The 25,720-nt window shown below is 44.7% G+C and overlaps 1 protein-coding gene across 1 annotated transcript in view; it reads right to left on the bottom strand.

Moving 5' to 3' along the window:
- Nucleotides 1-18,571: 18,571 nt before the first annotated feature.
- LOC133361436 (GDNF family receptor alpha-1-like) overlaps nt 18,572-25,720 on the bottom strand; it is a 30,882-nt gene continuing 23,733 nt past the window's right edge. The window contains exon 8 of the mRNA XM_061580356.1: nt 18,572-22,564. Coding sequence (XP_061436340.1) covers nt 22,415-22,564 — 150 coding nt within the window. The 3' untranslated portion in view covers nt 18,572-22,414. The remainder of the gene's footprint in view (nt 22,565-25,720) is intronic.

Here is a 25,720-nt window from a genome sequence, read left to right on the forward strand (position 1 = left end):
TTTTGTTTGGTATGGACATTGCTTTTATTCTTCTTGTGATTTCGTCTTTTAACAATGTTTTTTTTTATCTGTACAGCACTTTGAATGGCATCCTTTGCACGAAATAGTGCTATAGAAATAAAGACTTGATTGAGTGAGTCAATATATTGCCGTGATTTAGGAACCATGATTAGAATGAGTATTGTTTTGTATCTCCTATTATCTGCAGAGCTCTTCTCCCTATCATACACAACAGCAACGAGATTGCTGCAGCCACGTAAGTGGCGTCAAATCTCGGATAACCGCGTGGATAACAGAATCTGAAATCCCTCTCGCCCCCCCCCATCAACACAGTTTAGAGGCGTGATTCTGTTTCTTTTACGGTGTAAATGCGCACTTGCTGAGAAAGGCCAGAGACTGCACGAGGTGCCAGTGACGAGGATGTATTCGCGTGGCTCGCCCCGTCTCTGTAATCCGTAACGCGGGTGGCAGGTGGTGACCCCATGCTTGTGGGACGTGGCAGTTGCAGCTTAAGTGTTGAACTCAGTTGGGGGTTGTTTGAACGATTTTCGTGGCAACGTGCATTTCGGCACTTTTCGATACGGCGAATACATTCAAATGGTCTGACGTGTTCAGTCACCTAAGCATGCGCGTATGCCTTTTACAATTCACTGTTTGCATGTTACTTAAATGTAAACAGACGGATCACTGTCATGGACCTTTAGAATGTTTAATTATATATTGAAAAATGATGGGCGTAGGAGAGGCGCAGTGGCTAGTTCTGGGATCTTTAAAAACGGCCACATGAGTTCAATTCCTGGCCAAGGTTAACATCAGTGGCAAATGCTATCTGCATCAGTCCTGGCTCTCTGCCTTTCAATCTGAACTAAGCAGTATGGTGAAGTATGGTCAAACAACTCCCATAACTGACAGTGTGCATGCAGACTCCTTCATCCAGCAAGTCGATTGATAAAGGCTGTATACAATTGTTGAGTGTGTATTCTACGCACAGACTCCACAACATTGCAGTTGCAGACGAATCAATATAGATACCATAGAACATGATATACATGTCAGTAAAAACTCTCAAAGCCAAACTCGAGTACACCGGAATTTAGTCAGAAAGACTAGCAGAAATAAATGAATGTTAATTAAAACTCAAAAATCTATTGCAAGGACTGCACCTTTACATATTCATACCAAATTTGACTTAAAACCTTTTTGTCAATCGATTTCTAAATGAAGGTCACGCCACGCTGTGGGTTATGGTGGCTGTTTGTCCATACTTCACCATTCTGGTCAATGTGAATTTGTGACGAAGTGTGGCAGCCAAGTCTGGTTCAGATACCATTCGTGGCCAGGAAACAAACTCAGGGAGTGGGGTTCATAATGCGCTCCAATACGGGTCTTGTATTTGAGGGTGTTATTGTCTATCTTTAAAATGGAAAATGTGCTGCTCACATTTATTTCCCAACGTGCAACTCTGGCTGCTTGTCGCCACTTTTGCCCCCACCAAGTACGCTTTGCCTGAACCACAAAGACAAATAAATCCTCCTTATAGCCATACCAGACTGCTGGGGCAAGTGCTGTGAGCGAGCACCTATGAAGGCCATCACGGTACACGAGGGGGTGGTGTGGCCAGCACTACACCCGACCGCCTTTGTCTGCCCAGTGACAATGTTTACAGTGCACAAGGTACACATTTGAGGCTGAGTCGACCCAGGGGAGGCCCAGGACCGGTTCAGATAATCGTCACCGGTGTTGGCCGTGAGCGGGAACTGAACTCGGGTCGCTGGGTTCGTAGCGCAGCGTAGCGCTGAGCGCCGTGCCAGCGCTCCCCTCTCTGAACTCCAGCCGGAGGAGGTCAACCGAGCCCCACGTACGCCGCCTCCAATCTGGAAATGTCTCCGAGTCGGGGGCACACCGGAGCCACTCGCCACTTGGTGGCCGGCCGCTACGGCGCTACGCCCACCAGGGAGAGCGTCGGACAAGAGCTGTCCCGACCATTTCGGCAGGGAGTCAGGGACGCGTTGTTCGAGCCATCCCCTCGTCTTGCCTGGCTCTCGACTCCTTGACGGGTCGAGTTGCACAGCACGATGTCGCCACTGCGACTCCGTCGACCATGTCCGCATTGCTCGTCAGCGACCCGGTGGCGCACTTCCATCCTGGGCATCGACCGCGTGGAGACCTGCAGGGTCATTCGATGGCCAAAGGTCAAGATGCAGAACGTGCCAGGGCGTCCGAGAGACCATGCGGGGAGATCTGGCGATGAATTCTCATGGCCTCCTCCTTCGCCTCTCTCAACATCTGCCAACGGGGGCAGACTCGGCCTCGAAACAAAGCGATGCATCCGCAAGGCTAGCATCCTGCCGCTTGTGCCCTCGAATTGATCAGAAACCCCGACACGCTGCTGGCGTCTGGTGACACAAAGCGTCTGGAGGCTCTTCATTCGCGCTGGCACCAGCGCACATTCTTGGGACCATGTGGTCTGATTCCGTCGCAAATGTCACCGTGTGACATCGCTCATCGCAAGCCCCCCCGGCTGGGCATATCCGGGCTCGCAGCTCGCATCCAACCGATCCTCGCCCTGAGGCCCGGCGTCAATATCAGATGACGGAACCAAATTGGACCGCGCGACGTTTCGCCCAAGGGGACTCCCACGCTCGGCCTGGCGGCTGCTCACGGCCCGACGGTTCGGACCACGCGCCTCTCCAGGAGGCCTCGGCTCGGGGCTGTGGATCGCGACGAGTGGAGGAACGTTCTCTACGGGACAGTGACGGCTTATCGACTACTTCTACTGCCCCCCCCCGCCCCCCACGTTTTGTATTGCATCACTGTACAGGTCATTTGCTCGCGGGCGACAGCTCGGGCTGTGGTGACGCGGGGTGGTTCTTCACGTCAAGAAGGGCCTTGGTTCGACTCCCGACTCGGGACCCTTTCTCTGTGTCCTCCCGAAGAAGACGTGCACATCACTGACCACACACGTGTCGGTGATGTGCAGCGCGTCTTCTTCGAACGCTGGGGAGCCGGACAAGCCTGTACCAGCGTGGACGGCACCCTCGTGGTATTCACCTTCTGAAGCGCTCGCTCGTCACCGTGGCGTGCGCGATGACTACCACAACCACCACGTGGCTTTTATTTCGTGTTGTGCGCGGTGCTTTCAGCGCCACAGCGCGTGGATTTGTAGCGTTTGTTTTCATTTGTTTGCTGGTGACTTTGCGTATTTCATATCGAAATCGCCTCCAGTGCTGTTGCTGCTGGCGGCAATAAAAGTTGTTTAAAAGTCAAGTCTGTGTCCTCCCGATGCTCGTGCCACTTTCACGTCTACAACACTCGCAAAGTCTGTCCCCTCACCCTCAACTACGGCCGCAACACCTCTAATTCACTCCCTCATTTTCACTCGACTCCATTACGACAACTCCCTCGGGGTTTCCATGCGATGCGTTTAAACAGCACCGACAAATCCAAAATGCCGATGATCATTTTTGTATCTTCTTGTTCCACTCCCACGCAGAACCTCTCGTCGCCTGCGGGTTCCTTCTAGAACACCCCTCGCCCGAGTCGACACGTCTCCTCCCCGTGCTCTCGTCCCGACCCGTCATCGTCATCATCATCTCGCTTCCCTCAGTTCGTGCTTCGCTCGTTCTCCGTTCACAATCCCAGCTGTCTCGCCGTCCCCCTGTGTGCAATCACCACTCTGTTCCTTCTCGCTCCTGGCCCCCTCACACTGGAGCAAGCTGTGCCCCTGCACGTGCAGCAATCAGCCTCATTCGTTGTGTTTCGCTCTACCCTTAAAACGCACTCACGGATTGCTCCTTGCTTGCCCAAACCCACTTCCCGATCATTAACTCCATCCCTCTTCCCAACTCGCCTACCCATCCATCACACTCGCTCATCATTCACCACTCACTCATTGTCACGGACAGCAGCGTTTATTTCCCGCACCTTTATATTCAATCGCGTTGGACAACCCTTCTCATCAACTCATCTCATCACACTATTCGGCTGTACAAATAGCTAATTTTTTGTTCAGCGCCTTAGTCAATTAAAATAAGATGTTCTGCACGAGTTTCCTCTGGGTTCTGTTTTCTCTGATGTCTACTATTTGCTTTAACTGATATTGGAGAAACTTTCCAATGCTGAAAATGTGTGTGCAAGTGACTGAATTGGGATTGCAGATCGTAACACCGCCGGCTACTGCACAGCCTTGGAAGGAGGCGCTGCCGAAACATAAAAAATACAGTACAGTATTAATACTCATTAAGTCGTTCCCGCTTTTGAACCTTCATGCCGTTCCATCCTTTCGCATGAGAATATGATGATAAACTAGCACCCTCTGCTGGGAAGATCATATAAAATGCCCCTCAGCGTGCGATATTGTAACTGAGAAATGCAGGTTGTAGCGCTCATAACATTCACAGAGAACGATGTTAGATTTGTATGAATTAACGTAACTCATGGCCAGTAAACCTGAACTGCTTAAATGTTAACTGTAAATCACTCTCATGTGCTCCACATTAGGTAATGTCTGTGTGCCTCTCCCCCCCCCACCGCCAAGCCTTTAGATTAATTAGAAGTCTTACATTTTGTGACAATTTGATGACCAGGTCAAAACATTGGAAATTGACTTCTCACCGGGGCCAAACATTCTGGCAAAGAGCCGCGGGACAATTTGTGAGACCCTTGCCCTCTCCCCCTGCACTCTGCCCGCAGCTTAGTGCCCCACAATTATTTTTAAAACAACCAACAATTGACCTGAACCACAAGAAGAGACCCACTTTGCATTGCAGCTTTCCTGTACCGTTACTCCATGGTTGTTGTTGCAGCGGTGCTTTATATCTCTCTGTGACGAGGCCAATAAAGGACAACATTGTCTGGCTTCCATGAAACGTCAGCAGCAAGCAGCAACTTCACATATTGGAGGAAGATCATGAGCTGTTTCATTCAGTTTCTGAAGAGGCTCCCAGCACGTGGAGCGAAACGTCGGCCATCGTGCCGAGCAACACGTGGTATATTCTCCGAAGTGTTTGTTTTTGTATTCGTATCAGCTGATTCTTGATTCCTCTCCGTGAACTCGTCTGCAAAACATTACAACGCCTTTAATGATGTTGTCTTTGCCCAAGGGAAGTAATATCCTTTTGTAAACTCCCCAACCAGTACAGCACACGCAGAGACCACTCACGATAGCATGCAGCACTTGAATGCCTCTTCTGACAAGCCAAGGTCAATGAGAGGCACATATGCCAACACTTTGAAAGTCATGTTTTAAATGCTTACCACCTGGTGCAGTGGTTATGTGGCTTTCCACTTCGCAGACAACTGCACAAAAGTTTTCTTCAAACCATGTCCAGGGTGATCACTGCAGTCCATGATGTGTGATGAAGCATGTTGATGTGTTCAATGCAGACCTTTGTGTATTCTCCTCGTCATCATGGTGCCAGGTGTGTTGCCTGTCGCAAGACAATGGGTGCTTTTTTATATCGCTGAGACGACGACTAAAACACGAAATAGACGCCGCTCCCACACCCGTGCCCCCTGAAGGCAGGAAACCCTATCCATACCCCACCCAGCACGATGCAACCGATGATGGCGATGTAATCCTTCCTATCACCTCCCGTCCAGCGGCACACGTGGGAATAGTGGTTGCGATTGTTTCCCACCTATTTTCGTGTCCAATTAGTCAAGTAATCGAACCGGTCATCGATAGAGTAATCCACTATTTAAATAATCAGATATCACAGCTCGAGAAGTGTTGTTCTCATGATTTACCCCCCAGTGGTTCATCAACAAGCCACACACAGCATTACAGCATTCATCTTTAGCCGGGCGGTAGTTCTATTCACCCATACCGCATTTTTTGTTTACACATGAAACGTGTGTTTGTGCTGGGTATGGTCACGAGCTGGCATTGCCTCTCATCTCAATCCCGAGTGCCATCGTGGGCCACAGCGTGTGAAGAGACGTTTCTCTTCATTGGAATGCCCAAAGCTGGCCACTTCCTCTTCACAGATCTGCTTTTATAAACAATGCCGACACTTTTCATCTTTAAAAAAAGTTAAGTTCTTATGCCTTTGGGTAACTCTATAAATCGTGTTTCCGCGTTGAATTGTTAAATGAATATGTTGCGTTTGTAAAATGTTTCGTGCAAAGTTATTGTTAGAATTTCTTTAATCGAGAACTAACATTGAAGCCGAATAAATATAAAGTGTACATGCATACGTATATGCGCGTGTATGTATGAATTGTTCAGGGTGGAACAGCGGCGAAGTGCTGAACAGACTTTGATATGAATCCAAACAGTTAAACCCACGGTCATCGTCACTATCAGTGGGGAGTGATATCTAAACCAGTCCTACCACTCATCCCACATTCATGATATGACACTGACCAGCGTGGTGAAGTCTGATCAAACAAACCCCACTGACCTACGTGGAGTAGGGAGGCCTTCGCCCAAGAGTGGATTAAGAACATAATAATGAACAAATATCATTTTATTTTACATTTCGTATTTATTTTCATACTCCAGTTGTATAGAAAAGAGGGCGAAAGCGTTGGCACTGTGGTTGTGAACCTGCTACACTAAGCATGCTATACTAATCCTGCTACACTATGAACCCAGCTACCTGAGTTTAATCCCAAGGGTTTCTTTCATAAAACAATTCTTTTTTAAATTCAATTGTCTGCGGACAAGATACACACATCAGTTCACCGTATACTCCAGCTTGTTAAGTCAGTTGTGAAAGAATTAGGCTCTTAGCGAAGTCCACGCTCTTCTGGTACATCCCCCGTATGGAGGCAGTGAATGGGGCAAGTGACTCGAATTTTTGGGATGCACTTCACGCGTTTGCTTCGAATAGGGGGTGGTCCATGTACAGACACTCCACTAACTCGTAGTGGCCCTCTTACTTCCTTCTCAACAGCTGATGGGATATTGTGAAAGCGATGGCTCCGTATCTCACAGGGGAGAGCGATACAATATTTAATAATTCTCTTTGGGTCTTTCGGTAAAGTCACGTTGATAGACAAATAATATAAAAATCACGACGTTTCGATCGCAACACAAGCAATCGTCTTCAGGTGAAAAGATACAGTGCATTTTTTTATAATAATAATATTAATAAGTGCATTGACACCGGTGGAAGACACGTAGAGGCTTTGACATAGAATGCTTTTTTGGTCTCTCCCATAGTTTTTCGCCATTGGTTAATGTAGTGGAGTATCCATAGATAGACCGTCACGTGTATTCATGCCATGGCATACAAACAGTGATTCGTCATGTCATCATATGTATTATGTTGCGATGCTCTATGCCATCTTTCATTGGTGTATCTGGAGATCAGGGACATACTTGTATTTTGTTACCAACTCAATTAAAATTGTTGCTACTTAGTTGACTGTAAAACACATTCATCACAGGCAGAGTAAGAGCTGCCCGTAGTATATTTGGCCAGGCGTGTCCCGAGAGGGTCCGCAAAACCACAGAGACCTCCTTCATTGGCTGCTTCTTTACCTGATGAAACATGTTGCCACTGTGCTCGACAGCACAACAGATGGCATCGGAGGAGAAGAAAAGTCCAACAACATTTTCTAGATCACTTCCTTCCGCTATTGTTGAACATCCATGGAGTGAGCGTCCCTTGCAATTGCCTGCTTATGCCGCTGGAGGCTCGAGGGAAGCAAGTCCCTGGAGGCGGTATTTGGCCTACTCTTCCACGCTCGCCAGATGCCGAGGAAGAGGTGGGAAGTAGCTCTCCTTTTCCCGAACTCACCCGACCTGCCCACCGCCTATTTGTGGCGTACCCATCCACACTGCTGGCAGCGACAGAGGCGGTCAGGGGGACTCAAGGAACTTGCACCACTCTGTCAGTGGATTGCAGGTCCAGCGTGATAATCGTGACACCTGGGCACCATCCCAACGCAATAGCATCGCCCTCAACATTGTTTTGCTTAACTCGCTGAATCTGAAGCTGGAATGATCTCTTTTCTGAAAAGGCAATTAAAGTTGACTTGCCTCACCAACACAGCGTGTGAAGATGATTTCATCGCTCCGTTTCCTCCGGTGGGTACGTTCTCAATAAATATAATTGCAGCACTTCAATTTATACTATTGTTACCAAAGTTCGCTGTTGTTGTTGTCGTTGAGATTGCACTGAAAAGGTTCACTGAGAATTCTCAGCGCTGCACTTTTTTATTCGCTGAATGGTTTTAAAAAAAAGCATTGGCAGTAAAACTCATGCTTTTGGTCGCTAATGAAACCCATATTCCACCTCGCCACATGGGGTACAAGCACACCCCCCCCCCCCAAAGGGCGACTCCCGTCATGAGACCAAGGTACGCACACGACGTCTTATGTGGAGTGCATTAAATTAACAGTCCATTATTGACAGCCTGTGGTCCACTAAACTGCCGTCGTAATTTAGTCACGCCGGGTAATAGCTGTTTCTTTTTTTTACGAGTCTGCATTGTATTATGGAAGCCAATGTGGGTTAAAGTCATTGTTATGATAAAGGTTATACACACAAACATTAACATTTACCACTTGCGTGTGTTGCCCTGCCATAGCGGCAGAGTGCACAGGAGATGTCACCGTGCCCCTTGCATGTGAGCAGTGCGAAGTTGCAAGTACGTTACCATTGTAACGTGTGCATGTACAAGCCTTGTGGGGCAATCCATTTTCGAATAAGGGCCTCCCAACGCCGTGTGTGAGTTTGGGTTGTTTGAACATACTTCGCCATGCTGGATGGTGAAGGCCGGGGGCATAGAATAACAGTACAATAATGGATGTATCTACACTGCTCTCTGCTGCCCACAGTGTGGTATTCCGGGTGATTTATTCATTAATATATCACACTCGAATGCACGCCAACCTTCTGTATTGAACACGTTAAACACGTGTTTGGGACAGCCAGAGAGCCTATTACAGTACTGTGGTGAAAGATTCACCTCGAGACCAACCCGATGGCAATTCCATGAATTGTCACAAATGGGATTCACAATTCTATTTTAAAAAATCAGTTTTCTTTTTAACGTTGCCGTTAATTTGTAGCGGCTGAGCAACGACCAGGGTAGCATGAACCCTTTACATACCAACGTCTACACATGTTAAGTCTGATTCAAGCAACTTTCAGCCTAAGAATCGTTGTTAATAGATGCATAGTCGCACCCGTAATCTACTACTGCAGTCAATATATTAGTCAATGTGCCATTTTGAGGTTATTGAATCAACAATGGTCCAGTTACCACTCTCGCAATGACTGAGGCACACAATGCTTTAAATATAGTAAGTTGTACACTGACTGTATGGTATTTGTTTAATTAAGATAATTGCGATAACTCATTGCAGTCGTTGCATTAGACGTCCCATGCTCCTGTATCAGCCCAATGCTGAAAGATGGTTCAAATTCCACTGAGAAATTCTCAGCATAATGCAGACAGGTGCTACACATGGCACGCATGCCACGGTAATTTGAGTCATGTTGTGAGTCCATAAGCAAATACAATTTGAGGGAGTTAGAAAGTTAAATATGTGCAAGTGCCAAATGAGACTTGACATCACAGTAGTTTTCGATTTAAAGCTTTCGTGACTGCAGGGATACATCTTCTTGGTTCTTTCGGTAAAGTCACGTAGAAGGGAAGTAATAAAATAATAAAAATAAAACATAATAAAATAATCCTCACGACGTCTCCTCCACAGACCTGGTCTTCACCTGCAGACGGCTGCTTGCATTGTGGCCGAAACGTCGTGAGAATTATTTTATTATGTTTTATTTTTATCATTTTATTACTTCCCTTCTACGTGACTTTACCGAAAGAACCAAGAAGATCACAGTAGTTACTACAGTTCAGAGAAACATTAAATAATTTAATGCAGTTGTTCGTTTTTTCGAGAGAGTATTTTAGAGTAGGCTGTCAATGTGTCAGATTATACGTTTTGTTTTCATATTCAATTCCTCTATTATTATGCCCACTGCTGAGATAGAAGTGATTCAATCAGCGGCTGTGCAGGTGCGAGGTGCGTTAGTACATTGCGAGACGGTGAGATATAGCGAAAATGAGCGATGGTGAGGACTTCATCCAGCAGTGAAGATATCGTGACTGATGATGATGATGATGACTGTATTATAGTGATCAATCCATAATGATCTGGACTGTAATTGTATTGTAACCTTATCACCCGCCCCTACTAGAAAACTGTGAAAAAGAGCTTCATAGGTCAACGGATTTCTCCTGCAGTCGAAATTAATATTCTGATTCTAATTGCGGTGTTCATTTGTAAAAAAAAAAAGTCAGTTGAAATTGTTAGCTTGCTTAACAACAACGCATGAATTTTCCGTAAGTTGTTATTTAACAGCCAATTCTAAAAAAATACATGATATAAACTGTGTAAATATATTAATAAAATGTATTTTAAATAATACCGGCATATTGAAGTGGATAATCTCACTGCGTCTGAATGTAAAAACCGCATTTCAAAATAAAACATATGTTTCTATTGTTTCCCCTTTCCCCAATTGTATTAGAATTGTGCTCCGAGCATCATATGATGAGATGCAGTGTAATTTTTGAAAACTTACAATGGTGCATCATCTTGTTACAAAATGGTCAGTGGAAGCTGAATCAAAGAGCTACTTCTGAAATTACTTCCACTGTGCTCTTTAAACGCCTCGTCACTTGATTGTAATTTGTGGTAGTCAACCACTTTTTCCCCCATTGCATTTGTGTTACTTTCTTTGGAGAACTTGGGTATAATTCCCATCTTTGTATTGAATTTACTGAAATGAATTGGCCAAATAGCATCCCAGTTGGCCAAACATCCTGCTACAAGCACCCACAACTGTTACACATTTGACACTTGACCTCTCAGATCTGCTATTACAATGTCCCGCCATCTGGCTTTTAAACCCTCACGTTGGCTGCCAACGTCTGGTGCCATTCCACCTCCCATCGCAATCACCTTGCCCTCCTCAATCCTACTCGCTGATGTCCTGCCCATCACGACCCCCTTCTGCCTGGCCACAGCTGCGTCGCTTTCATGTTGCAATTGTACTAACTACGAAAACAAAATTCTGACCATTTTGCATAAGTCAAATAAATGGATGCCCCTAATGCAATTGGAGTCTATAACGACAGTCGGCTGGCAAATGTTACCCTCGCAGCTCACGCTGCCGTAATCCTGGCCAGCGTGCAGAGCTCACTTGGTCATCACTCGTGATTGAAGTCGTAGTCAGTCCAGATGATGGCAACCCGTGGGATCGTCGTCGAGTGTTCGTCTGCTGACTTCACAGCTGTCAACCCCTTATCTGTGGCTACCTTATTACAGATCAATTCAGACCTTATTGGTCACCCCGTGCCCTTATAAATCTCAACGTTCATCCTACAAAGTCCCATCACAAGGGAGAAACACAAACACGTAGACAAAAAGAATGCCCGCATTGAAAACTCAACTTCCCTGTAAACGAATACAGGTTGACAGCGAGCTTAGCGGTGATTACAACGACCCACCAAATAGCAAAGCATGCCAATGACGATGACGAGATGAAACGAACAGGTCTGAGTGAATGAAGATTGCACAGTGTGCTCGTTTCGTGACATTATTAGAGACTGCAGTGCACTGTAGAGAAAACAAACATGGTCATTGGCGATATGTGTAAATCCAGTCAATCGGACATTTACCGAATCTACTAAAATTGTGCTCCCCTAACACGAGCATTTAATCGTCTAGAGTGGACTAATCGCCTAGAGTGGATTATTTTTTACTACTTTGTTCGACTTGGATGATTGTCGTCTGCTCAGTATTACCATTAACTAAAATAAATAAAAGCACTTCGCTGGGGAATATTTTCATGACTAATTTCGTAAATAAAACCGACCTCTGCTAGCGTGCAATAGTCTACAGTGCCGCCACAGACACAACGATGGGAAATCGTCGCTGAGCCGAATAATTTCCTCGCTTATTGATTGAACGCGCAATCACTTCCAGGGGCTTAGCATGCGGATAATCTTTTGCTTCACATTGATTCTGACAATCAGCAGTCTCCCTCTGAAAATAGTATCTCGTGCTGGGTTCATTATTGAGGCTGTTCCATTTTCTTTTTCTCCAATCACGATCAATAGACGCCACGATCATCTCTCTTTCGCAGCTGTGATCATTGACATGGCCTCGGGGCAAGGTAGACAGCGTGTCGCGGGTCCCTGGCAATACATTATCTTAGCCAAGCCTAATTAACGAAAACGTAACACATTCGTCAATAACACTGCTATTAAGAGGGGCAAAATATACTATTGGTGGTATTAATTCTAGATTTGAAGCTTTCGTGACTGCAAGGATTCATACTCTTAGTTCTTTCGGTAAAGTCACGTAGGTAAAAAATGAAATTAAAATTAATAAAAAATAAAATAATAAAAATGACGACGTGTTGCCTCCGAAACGTCGCGATTTTTATTATTTGATTTTTTATTAATTTTAATTTCATTTTTTACCTACGTGACTTTACCGAAAGAACTAAGAGTATGGGTGGTATTTCACGCAATGGCCCTTCGTCCCAGGGCCAAAGTAATACAAATATATATCGTAAGTGGAATTTCGTCACTTATTGTATATTTGTGCTTCCTTTAGGGCAACGTAATCGATGGATGTGTAGTGTTCGTGTTACTTGTAATGATGTATCACTGTCGATGCAGTGCTGTGTCACAATACCGTTTTTAATTACCAAATAATAAGTCATTATATGTGTATCCGCATGGGCTTAAATGCGTGCTGAACTGGTTTTAATAAATGCTACAAAGTCGTATGGAAATCATGGGACCTCGCCTGCCAGTATCAAGATAAAATAATATGTTTTACCCTTTCTGGAAATGAAACAGGTGTTAAGATGTTAAAACACTGAAACCTTTCTTTGATTCCTTGCAAAAAGGTTTCAGTTTGGTGTTTTAACATCTTAACACCTGTTTATTGCCAGAAAGGGTAAAACCTATTCTTATATCGCATGGAAATGTGGCTCAAGTAGCTGTTATAACACCAGCTTTCTGTGGCTCTATCAATGTATAAACTTAGAGCCCCATGTGGCTCTGCAGTGATTCTGGAAATCTGATGTCGTGTACAGAAATGAGCGCTGGAAATTCGTGAACAGAAACGCACGAATGCAGATTATGAATTCAGAATTGTCTTCCCTATTATTTATTCCTCCAGTGTGGCACAACGTTGAGCGCACTATGCTTTGAACCCAGTGAGCCGAGTTGGATTCCCAGCCACTGCTAACAATCAGTGGCAAGTGGGATCTTAGCATTGATTCTAAGCCTCACACGACCACCCCACTAACAATGAGTAGGGTGGTAACATTTACTCATGGTCAAACAACCCCATGGATTGTGGGGAGACCTTCATCCAGCAGTGGATTTACAGAGGGTTGTATGGGTATTATAATATTCGTCAACGTCAATATGTTATCTATAATTGACATGCAAATGCCAGTATTCCACTGTTATTGGTTAATGATGTTTGAACAACTGTTTGTAAATTTCGATTTAAAGCTTTCGTGACTGCAGGGATTCATCTTCTTGGTTCTTTCGGTAAAGTCACGTAGAAGGGAAGTAATAAAATAATTTGGTTTACATACATTCGGCAACTCCCGAACAAACTAATTAAATAACACGTTTTAACATACAGTATACTCTACATACACAGATTTGCTTTTTGTTGAAGCTGTTATTGACGACAATTTATGTTCACGTCTCAAAATTGCATGCAAATCATAATTTAATATTTCAAGCGAAGACTTGATGACTTGTACGTAATCGGAGGTTGTGTTGAAATTGTGTTTTGTTTTCATTCCACCGTGACTGCAATGCACAAGAGCACGTGCTTCCCCGTATCATCCTCTGCAGTGTGATGCCATTCTTGTCTTGCACTCAACTCTTTGTATTTTATTTTGATGAGGGGTCATTTTCCTTTAGTGTGTTTATTTTGATGAGGGGTCATTTTCCTTTCAGTGTGTTTATTTTGATGAGGGGTCATTTTCCTTCAATGTGTACGGATGTACATTGAGAATTCCATTTCTCTTTGAGGGGACCTTTTAGCGTATAACAAGGCTAATAACTCAGCCACTGCCACATGCTTATGAGCCTTGTTGTTTATGGCGAGTGATTTGGCAGGCTCTCCTCGTTGTTGTTGTTGGTGGTGGTGGTGATGTGTGGCCTGCACTTGAGTCGTTGGACAATGCATCCTAGACTCACCAGCTCCACATAATGCGAGTTAGCAACGTGCAGAATGTGCACTTTGAAGTAGAACGTTTATAATTATCAATAGCTGCTTTGTTTCTGTGTTTGCAGATAAAGACAGGCATACATATATGTTTTATCTTGTGCTGTTGTGTCAGTACGAAAATCTCAAGCACTTTGTATCTTTTCCACTTTGTTCATTCTCAGTTGTTGTATATACCTTTGATTCCACACAGTAATGTCACTGTTATTGAACATTGCACGCTATTACATTCTTACGGAGTAACTATGTCAAATACGGCTTTGTACTGGTGCCGTGGCCTGCAATCCAGTAACTATGTCAAATACGGCTTTGTACTGGTGCCGTGGCCTGTAATCCAGCACTGTGGAGGCAGCGAGAGTTGGTGGATCACACAAATGTTGTGAAACTCCCGTCCTCTTGACGTCGAGGTGCCATACCCTAGGTCACCGGAGTAGACGGAACAGCAAGCGGATTCATATTTACATCTGTACGGGTGATAGTCTCCATGCACTCCGGTTTCCTCCAACGTGAATATAACCACGACATAGATTGTCTGAAAACATCTTTACCCTTTCCCGTTCCGATGACGTACGTGTACCGGTACGTCTTCAGGTCACAAGACCTGAGGACGAGGCTCCCACAAGGCCATGCAGGAGGGCGTGTGGCACAGTTTGGCGCCAGCTATCATAGAGTGCGGTCATGTTGCTATGGTTCTCAGCGATGAGTACAATGTATTTAAAAACAACGCCGCTATGCCTCTCTAAATAAGATGAACGCTGAACTGCTTGCTTGCGCGTCCCGAGATTCAGCAGTGAACGAGACCCACAGGCCCTGCAACTTGCAGACGTCTCCGAAATCAGGAACAGGGTTCAAAATTAAAACCCAATGTAGCGGCCGGACCCTCCTGGAAGAAGAGTCCGTGGACTCGGCGTGGCCTTCCAGGACATGTCGCCACCTCACACTCGTGGGATTCTCTCCAGGTGCTCCGATTTCCCCCTACCTGTAAAGACTCATTCATCGGCCAATAACACCACGATATATAGAGCACAGCAGAGCTTGGGTGAGATTTTGGCACCGGCTGCATTTCCCGTTTGTCTGCCGTTCCTCCTCGTGCCTTTGAGTAGTTTTCTCTCTTTTAGGATGAGCGGATAACGTTTGCGTTTACAGTACGGCGTGTCTTATCTGTAACCCTATGAGCTATTCTTCCTATTATAACAAAAGAGACATGTGTAAAATGTAATGCTAATATCCGTATCCGTAGGTACCGGTGGTCACTTTGGTAGCTAAGCTCATCATGCTTTCTATCATTTTTTGTGGATAAGAGAAACCAAATTAATTCGGTAAAGCTGCATATACATATTGTAATTGTAGTAGCTTAGCATTTGATTTAATTCTTCTCGACGACCATCGTTCACCACATTCAGGAAACTGGCTGGGGTCGTCAGCACCCCAGGATTTGATGCTAAAGAACTTTGGAGACAACTCTGGGTGAACAGCATGGACATGACTCATGGGATCCACACAAGCCACCATGCCAGATCCATTCCGCACCATCACAAGTGGATACTCAAAGGGAGCCCAGAACGTGACTGCGGAGACCCTGACTGCTGTCAACTTTGTAAATTTAACGAGGGATACTTTTTCCATACTTTGCACTCCTATCGTGTTTTTGTACTCTTTGTTGTTGTAACTGTCTTACGCGGTGCCCCTACTGGACATCTGCGAAAAGAGCTTCATAGCTCATCGGATTCCTCCAGTATAAATAACGATTCTGATTTAAAATAAATTCAACCTTACCTGAGGTCATCGTGTGGCTTTCCAACATGGATGTAGCTGTTTTAAATTGCTATTAACTGCTCCATAATCAAGACGAAGTTACATGTACGTTGGCATGAGCACACGTGCTCACTCATGCTCTGAAAGCTGTTCCATCTGTGTCGGTCAGGTCTCCATTCCGGTCATCCTGGGTTTAGAGACAGAAACACATTTTAAGTCTCTCTTCATGCATCTGGGTCAGCTATTACCTCCTGTTTTATGAACTCCGTGGGCTCATAGGCCACAGACTGTTCTGAATGTGCATTAATTGGGTCCTGAAGGGCACGTCTCACTGGAGTCTGCCCCTGGCCTCATCATGCTGAGATGGGGGGTAGCCTTCAAGCTGTTCCACTGTTGGGCCCCCTGGAGAGATGGGCCCTTTGCCACTGCTTACAACGCAGAATGGACTCTCTTGGCTTCACGTTGGTTAAGTTTCACAAGTGCAGTAAGTGGTAATTGGGAGATATACAGTACCACCATTTGAAAGAATATAGATAGCTCCTGCAAAGGAATATGACTTTGCAGATAGATTAAACTTTATAAATCAGCTCGTGTGCAGGAACGAAGTGGATTGTTACATTGCAGAAACCTTGACAGATGGCGACTGCTTGGGGAGGCTTTCAGCAGTTGATTTTGTATGATGATGATAATGGTGGTGATGATGATGATGGTGGTGGTGATGATGATGATGATGGTGGTGGTGATGATGATGATGATGGTAATATATAAGACTTATTTATCAACTGGAAAACTTTCCATCCAATATAAAATATCTTCGCAAGGCCTCATTACAATGTACATTTGTTGAACTTATTTCGCCACCGTACGTAGCAAGCGTGCTCGTCAGATGTGGGGTCATAAATGAACAGAATTGCCATGCCATGTGGCAAGGAATGTCCAAAGAAATACAAAACCGCAGATTATGGCAGAATACGACTGCCGCTGTGAATAAAACAATGTTGGATCCACGCGAATTGCAATTGGGCCTTGATAACTGTGTGTGATGATAGAATAACAGAAGGCGCAGCACCGTCGTGTCGAGTAATTGGATATCGACGAGGGGGCACCTCCAGATGGCGAGCTTTGGACCTCGCTGCCGAAATGTCTCCCCTACAATGATTGATTGGCTCTGGTTGTAGAGCCTGCCAAGCAAATCTTAAACAAGACGCCACAGGCACATGGAAGCGTGGGCAAAGATCAACGTGTTACATTACCGTCAATGGCCATCAGACTTTGGCGTAAGAGTACAAATCACGTGATCCTCTTCCTAAATGTCCAAGTGTCCCGTCTCAAGATGATGCCGTTTAAGCGAATTGTTATCCATTGGTAGCTGCGCATCACGTGAAGGTGTTCGACGTCAAGTAGCAGCACTGCGATCACAGTGTGTCGGGTCTCTCTCAGCCTGGGCTCGGCCACCTGCAGACCGGGAGCCGCATGTGGCGGCTCTTTGTTAAAGAATAACTCGCGTTTTAATAACTTTTTTTATATTTGCTGGTTTATTACAGCGTGTTTCTGTTACGCGTCGTCGCTTTAAGATGTTCTGTGTTCATATTTTGTTTGTTGCGGTTGCACCCGACTTAAAACCGCATGGCTCACAGGGCTATTACCAAATACATATAGACGCAGTTTATTACATCACCTATTTTGTTAAAGTCAGAATGTGCGTTGCCATTTGCTATACTCTTTGGTTCTTTCGGTAACGTCACGTTGCTCACTTCAGCAAACACTTTCACGGCGTGCTGTGGTATAGCTGCAGGAAATATTCGTTAATGCAATTGATTAACCACGTTAATTTTAATATTCTGAGATTATAATGGTGTTAGTGTCTTTACGTGTTAATATCCATTGTTTAAATATTATAAAGTAGTTTTTTTGGGGGTAAAAAAGGGCAACTCGATGCTTATCGGAACGAATTAAGCCTTTAACATGTTGAGTTCAGTTTATTTTGAATTACCCTCTGAACCAATAAGCTCTTAAATCGAGTTTCAACAACAACAAAACAACACCACCACCGCTTCTCCGACATAGTCACATCTCCCCCACTCGCTCAACGACCAAATCACACCACGGCCACCTCCCTGGGACCAATCTCCTGCACGTGGCTGGGCGCAACAGCGGAGACAGCGGGGAGTCTCAAGGAGTGTGCCCATTGCTCCACCTGCCGTGTCACACTGGAGACCTGTGGATGTGTCAGCCCAGCGTGCCCTTACCCCACGGCAGCGCCCCCCGAACATTGTAAAGCACAATAGTTTGTGAGCCACGCAAAGTTTCACTATGCACCACAAGACACACGTGCGTGTGTGTGTGCATATTTTTGCACTGGATTCTATATCGTAATAGATGACATTGCCTTGGGCTCCTAAGTCCAGCAAGCCCGGGTCGGTGAGCAGTGTGATGAGCCTTGTGTTCGTGCGCACTGGGGTGAGTCGATCTAGGAGGCTGTGACTTCTAAGCCACGTGTCTGTAAAGTTGTTTTTAATCTTGATTTGAAGTATAAGGTTTTTTTTATTGAGATACGAGACAACACTGCATTGTGGGTACACGTCTCCACGCGGTTTATTCGTGAAACATTTTAATCGAGAGGCCTTTAATAATAAAATAGCGTATGTTGTAATTAAATATAACTAACAACGAGAAACCGATAAGTATTGCCATATACAAGTACTGTACTGTATACCATGCGTTACACTACACAACGATGTCATTCACTGTACTGTAATAAAAATTGACATTTGTATATGGATGACGCAGTAGGGGCTACATTTAAAACAAATGCAATTACTCACTACAATGTGTCGGATTCGTAACATGCACCTGTACATAAGGTAACCAAGGAGACTAATGTTAATTGTTTGATAACAGCAGCTTCAACTTGCGAGTGTCAGTGCATTACTGTGGCATATTAACAGTGGTCTAGCCACAGGGGAGATTTTTTTTTTAAATCTCCCCAACCCCAACCCTGTTCCTTCCTCCACCTGCTCCCCATACCCCACTAAAATTATCCACACAATTAGCCTTGATCTGCTGGCAGCGGTAACTGCATGGCACTGCCATATTTATAAATACCTGCATAAGCCACGGTGTAATGTGGACCCCACTGCTATTTGTGGTACACGTGGCGTGTGCTAATGTTCGTACCCACGATGTAGCGTCGAGGACACCTCTTTTGAGTTCAATTTACAAAAACGGGTGTTGTCAAGCTCCGGGATGAGGTGCAATGTAAATGCCTCCTCTACGCTTTCCTGTATTTTTATGTAATTCCAAACAGTGTGGAGGATGAGGGTACATTTTTGTTGGATGACATGGGAGGATCCTAGGATTTTGTAACGACGAAAATAGACATTGTGTGGCATGCCAATGCTGAGTGCGGGATTTAAAAGCTTTATACGGAAATATCACAGCATCAGCATGATTCAAACCCACATTGTCTACACTGACTTGACACCGATTCGACTCAAACGCACCCTGCCGAGCCGTTCTAATATAAGGAGTACTGTAGGCCCATCCAGTTGTATTACTACTACGCGGTTATTATGTTTTCAAATGTTATTGTAGAAGAAAAAAATCATTCAAAATAAATTTTAGACTGTGCAACCACACTGGACACACCAACACAACACCCAAGGGTACCACCACCAGAGTGGGATTACGTGTCCCACATTTCAAGCATATAACATCCATCGAGCGATCCGTTTATAGATACCCCTATTCAAATACTAGCAATTATAGCAAAAACTACATTACTGAATTTCAAAGCCTCTGCATACCGCGCACCAATCTTGCAACACCGAGTACATTATTTGAACACTCTGCTGATGCACTTTTTTCCGGAATAATATCGCCGCCACTTTCACAATATTCAGTCGTCTACCGAGGGTCACGAGAAATCAGCGGGGTATCTATCAACGGATCACCCTGGATAGCCGTTGTTCGTACCGCGTAACGAAATTCATGGGACAGAGCAACATCATCAGTCCATCGGCAGTGCTCCGCTCGCTGTACTGCCAGGGCTCCCAGCCCCACTCTTCATCCCTGGATGCGGTGGTCGTTCCCTCTCTGCCGTGGCAGCTGCCAAGGTTCCACGCTTCTAGGGCATCCCTCGGTCGAATCGTGGATCGTCGATCGCGTGCTTATTATGCCAGTCGTCCCCAAGCATGTTTCGTCTGTGGTCCGTGGCAGTGCAATCCTCCATTGCGTCTCAAGCATTCTAAAAACGTCTCCGGTGAGTATTTGGGGCCTTGTTGTCGCGTCGCGTTCGGCAACAATGTCCCACGTTTGTCTCCGCGTGCTGGGATGGTTCTTCAAGAACTGAATTCAAAGCGATGTCCGAGATTTCGCTTAAAGTGACCGGGAAGAAGCTGTCAGCACGTAGAGTGAAACGTTGCACACCGCGACGCACAACGATCAGTGCAACGCGACAAGACAGCTATCAGAGCTAAAGAGCACAGGACGTTAAAGCTTGGTTTTCTTAAAGTTGTTAAACTGTATACGTATGATTTAGTTACATGACAACCCCCAAGAGTATTTTTCATTGGAAAATATTTAAACATGTTACTAATGTTTATCGCTTTGATTTATACCTATTCTAACTTGTTTTACTCATTAAATAAGTGCATAATTCCAGATTTATGGTTATAAAAAATATACAAAATAATCAGATAGAATAACAACATAAAACGAGTCCTACAATAGCCCGAGCATGTTGCAGATAACTACAAACAAGTCCTATTGATCCAAAGAACACGAGCTACTTTAAAAAAAATGCAGTTCGGCTAAAATAATGTTGCATGCATGCACGCTGAACTTCTTTCGCATCGTCGTAGCCAACCGTCTAATCGCTGGCGCTCCACTGCCTTGGGAAGGGAGGTTGGAGGGGATGTCACCCCCCCCCCCCCACTGCTGAAATAATGAAAGCCAAGCCCCCCCTTCTAAATTCTTTGAGTCAAGTAAATCAAATGTCAGCCCAGTATTCACAAAGGGAGTGAGAGCTGCAGCAGCAGAACGCACAATAGGCAAAAGCGGGTCCCATATCATTCCTCATTCTGTTCCGCGTCTAACATTTAATGATTGACATTGTCAGTGCTGTGTCCCCCTAAGTTTATGTATGCCCCCACCCTCTGCATTAAACAGTGTCACACTACAGGACCAATATCTTAAAATAAGCAAAAGATGGAGATTTAAATTGTCGAATGCATTATTGCCATGTGTGAGCCAAAAGAACACGAGCAAGCATGCTTCCTACAACGTCCAGATCTTCTATTAGACTGTGGTTGGCACGCGCTTCATGACCGCATTACTCCCGCTGTAGTGTTGTGATGTAGTGCACCGTTATGCTAAAGACTCAGTGGACCAGTTATAGCAGGGTGACTTATTCCAATAGTGAAAGAGGTCCTGTAATTGTAATGGATAAACAGTATTTCAATGTAGATGCCTCGCACGAATGGTTTAGACCTCCCAGCAGTGGCATTAAAGTAGGACAAGTGGAGGTCGCTGGCTTCGTTTAATTAACCGATGCAAAAATAAAATCCAGACCATCAAAAAAATGTAACACCTCATTGTGAAATAGCTGCTGGGACCAATTATGCACAAGTGCTATTTTGAGTTTTTTTTGCAATTTAATTACATTTTATCCCATGTCAAATTCTGAACAATCTCTAAATGCTATTCACTCGTGTGCACTCTCGCCACATAGAACCGTGTGTTTATATGTATGTACAGCAAAATAATACCCGTGTATGTACAGAATGCGAGCGAATGAAAACTTTGTATATGCGGAAAATACTGTCTGCAATCTGAGAGGGCTGCTTTGTGGCATTGATCTACATTTTGCATTAAGGAATCAATAATGTATAACGATACTGAGGTTTTTCAACCTTCAATAAAACATTGCAGCGAGGAGCTCTGTGTAATGAGCGACTCATTGCTGAAGAACAATTAGATATGCCCGCATCTTATTTGGTATTGATATGAAGAACTATAACTGTTAGGGTTTCCCTGTAATGGGGAATTTGGCCAAACATCAATTTGTTTTTATGTCAGAAGCAAAAAGTGAGTTCAGGTTGTACAATTTATGCAATATAAATTACTTACCAACCGTGCTATGCATGTAAACAATATAATTCCAGGTTTATCTGAAGCTAAAGTTTTTGAATACTTGAACTGTGTCTCGCTTCTCGTGAACATGAACTCAAAGGGGCTGCAATTCGACGTAAAACTGAAATCTGTGCGATTACAATTACGGCCAAAATCTCTGCTGTGTGCATTATTAAAAACGGCAAACGATGTATTTGGCCAGCAATGGGTACGTTTCATACAGCTTCATCCTTTCGTCTGACACGCATTCATCTGCTCATGTGCTCTACGCATGGGTCGTGGTCGTCTTCAGGGCGACAGACAGATGGTGGTCGCCATGAGGTGACACAGGGTGATGAGAATTGCTGCAAACTGCTGAGGCCTGTGACCTCCATTATCATCGTTACCCTTCAGCTTCGCATCTCTCCCTGCAACCGACTGCAGGATCTTGGTTGAGCCCTTTAAAAAAATGCAAAAAGCAAAAGTCAATATATATTAATATTAAAATAAATCAGTCAATCTCTATTTGTGCAGTAAATAAGTAAACATGATGCATTCTCCACATATTCGTCTCTTCACATGACTGAAAAACACTTTTTGCACATCCCATCAGCCGCAGAACCTTCCGTGAGTGTGTAAGAGCCCAGAGTGGTCGTACAAAATGTGTTATACGTGGAGAAACAGCCATTTGGAAGGAGGCGTTTTGTGTTATTTTTTAAAATAAATATTCTCCACAAAAATGCTCAATGATTATTCTGCTTATTTTATGTAACGCACTTAAAATCAATAAAGGTGCATCAGAGCGCTTTACATAAAATAAAATGGATATGAATGCTCAACACTTATAATATACGAGTGTAAAATAAACAAAGCGATGCATTATAAAAATGTCACGTAAAATCACCGTTACTTGTTCTATCATTTTATCATTAACACCATGATCATAACAGCCACGATCATCAGTTTCTACCACCAGTTTCTTGGACCAGTAGTTACGGAATAACAAACTTAAATCAATGGACTATGTCGTCAAAAGCAGTTGAATTTGACAAGCAAAGTTACAGCTGCTCAGTAGCAAAGTAGCACATGGGTTAATTGCCAAAGCCACACGACTGTAAACGGGGGCAGTGAAACACCCACGGTTAACTGCCAACATAGCACAGGCTACATATTTGTTATGAATACTACCATTGTTATGATGGAAATATGACTGTAATTGCTATGTTTTACTTAGAACGTGATCTGCCACTGGGTGCACGCTGTGCACAAATTGGTGTGACGTCACATCCGGCAGGGCAGCAGGGTTCGTGCACACGAGCGACTCATCGGGCGCCGAGGTTCGAGTTTTAAAATGTCCAAAGTTACTCTTCAAAAGTGCACACGTAATGGGCCATCGCCCTGCATATGTTGGGTAATTCAATACCCAGACTCGCAAAAATCTGCCAGCCAGAGGGTTTCCAACACCTGCAAATCTAAATCGAGTTTTGGAAAATAAGCGCACAACACAATAGTCGCATTTCTACTGCTTGTGCTTTTTTCCTGTCGCAGTTCCGCTGTATATAACTCTTTGACGGGTTTTTAGGATATACGGTGTGTTATTCTTAGGTTTTTTCGGTAAAGCTACGTGACTTTACCGAAAAAACATAAGAATATTAATCCTTGCAGTCACGAAAGCTTCAAATCTAGAATACGAAGAAGTTCCCAGCACGTGGAGTGAAACGTTGGACATCACGCTGAGCAACACGCGGTACAACCTGAAAACACATCAGAGAACTATAAGAGAATAATTTATTTTTATTTGTAATATATTTAATCAACAAGGATTTTATGGTAGGCAGTTTTTGAGGGATAATAGTATAACATAAGCTATATACAAACCCTACATTCAGGGATCAATATGAGACGCAGCTATTATCATTGTCACGGTATTATACCAGAAGAGAATATTCATTTTTTTATGACAGGGCTCCAATGTGAGAGTGTGTTAGAGCTGACTTATCCATTTGTCCATAGCGAGGGCCAAAGGCCGGTGCTTCTGAAAAATGTGACGTCGTATTTAAGCATTGCTCGATTGGCAACAGTTAAAGCCAGAACTCAACACCACTGAGGTGAACAACGGTTTCCATCGAACGCTTGTTTAAATAAAGTGCACCTCGCATCGATTGAGGAAAAATAATTATGAAAAAACATTGATTTTTATATGAATCAGTCACATCGATTTCCTGCCTGGCAGTGTGGGGGGGGGGGGGGGGTGAAGCAGCCCCCAGTCTGGGCAGTCAGCAAGGTTCATGCGGTGTGGATACCAGCGACTGGCCATGCTCCGGTGCCATCACTGCATCGGCCTCGTGAGAATTTCTACTGCTGGTAGCAGTTTGTTCATATACTGCGTGTACCGCTGTACTGCATGTCACATTATGTTGAGATCACGTTACATAACACCACAGCTCGTTGGCTTGCTGGTCTCGTGTGGTGGAGGAAGAGTAGGCCAAAACACCCTCTGAGTAGGCCAAAAACACCCTCCGTAGAGAAATCCTCAAGTGGAGGTCTTTCCTCCATTTGGGTGAACAAGCAATTATGTAGTTGCAAACATTGACTTGAAGCTTTCGTGACTGCAGGAATTCAAATTCTTGGGTTTTTAGGTAAAGTCGTGTAGAAGGAAGACGATCGCTTGTGTTGCGATCGAAACGTCGTCGTTTTTTGTTTTTACCGAAAGACCGAAGACTATGTGGCTGCACGTTTATCTTTTTACTCTACGTATGTTTGGAGGACTGTAGATTTATTTTCATCTGTAAAAAAAAAAATCACCTCCACCATAAATATGTTTGAGCGATTTAAAATGTATACATGGTAAACATTGCTTAGAACGATCACAGATGTGAATATTCGTATGTATTAAACTACACAAGAAAGCTCCTTATTTACGATTCAGTTGACAACCTGCGTCAGTCTGCAGAACACAACCACGCAGCTCCATCATCATCGTCGTGATCGTTGACTCGGTGATATTTCATCTCCCGGACGTCCGTTTAACGTTTTTGATTCCCCTCACCGCGGGGGACAAAAATAAAGAAATGCTGACATTGCGAGCCGTAAAACTTGCCTATATAAGCAGATGTGTCAAGCCTCCCTAGCACTTTAATGATGGATTAAGGTTTAAATCCACGTAATGCCGTGGACCTCAGCCGCTTGTCTCCCTCTTGTCGCATTGCTCGCAGAGAACCCCTTTGTGAGAGACGCCGACACGGGCGGGAGGAGAAGCTGCCCCAGGCTGCCCTGGAGCCAGAGGTCGCAACCGAGTACCCGATACCCGTACCCTACCCGATACCCGTTTGCGACCCTGGTGCGGCCGGGTACGGGTAGGCCGTGAGTCACTGGTGAGTCACCGTTTGTCACTCATTTCGGGTAGGGTACAGGTAGGGAACGTCGTTTGCGACCCTGGTGCGGCCGGGTACGGGTAAGGAATCAAAACTCGTTTGCGACCTCTGTGTGTAGCCCACCCAGTGACAGGCGCGAGACTGGAAGCTGGCGGCTCAAGTGATCGGGGCAGTGGTGGCGAGGTGGGGTCAGGGAAATAAAAATCAAACTTTTGCAGAGTTGCGAAATAAGCATATAAAT

Source organism: Lethenteron reissneri, chromosome 8, assembly GCF_015708825.2.
Source record: "Lethenteron reissneri isolate LAM-NWPU_2019-01 chromosome 8, ASM1570882v1, whole genome shotgun sequence".
NCBI classification, from domain to species: Eukaryota; Metazoa; Chordata; class Hyperoartia; order Petromyzontiformes; family Petromyzontidae; genus Lethenteron; species Lethenteron reissneri.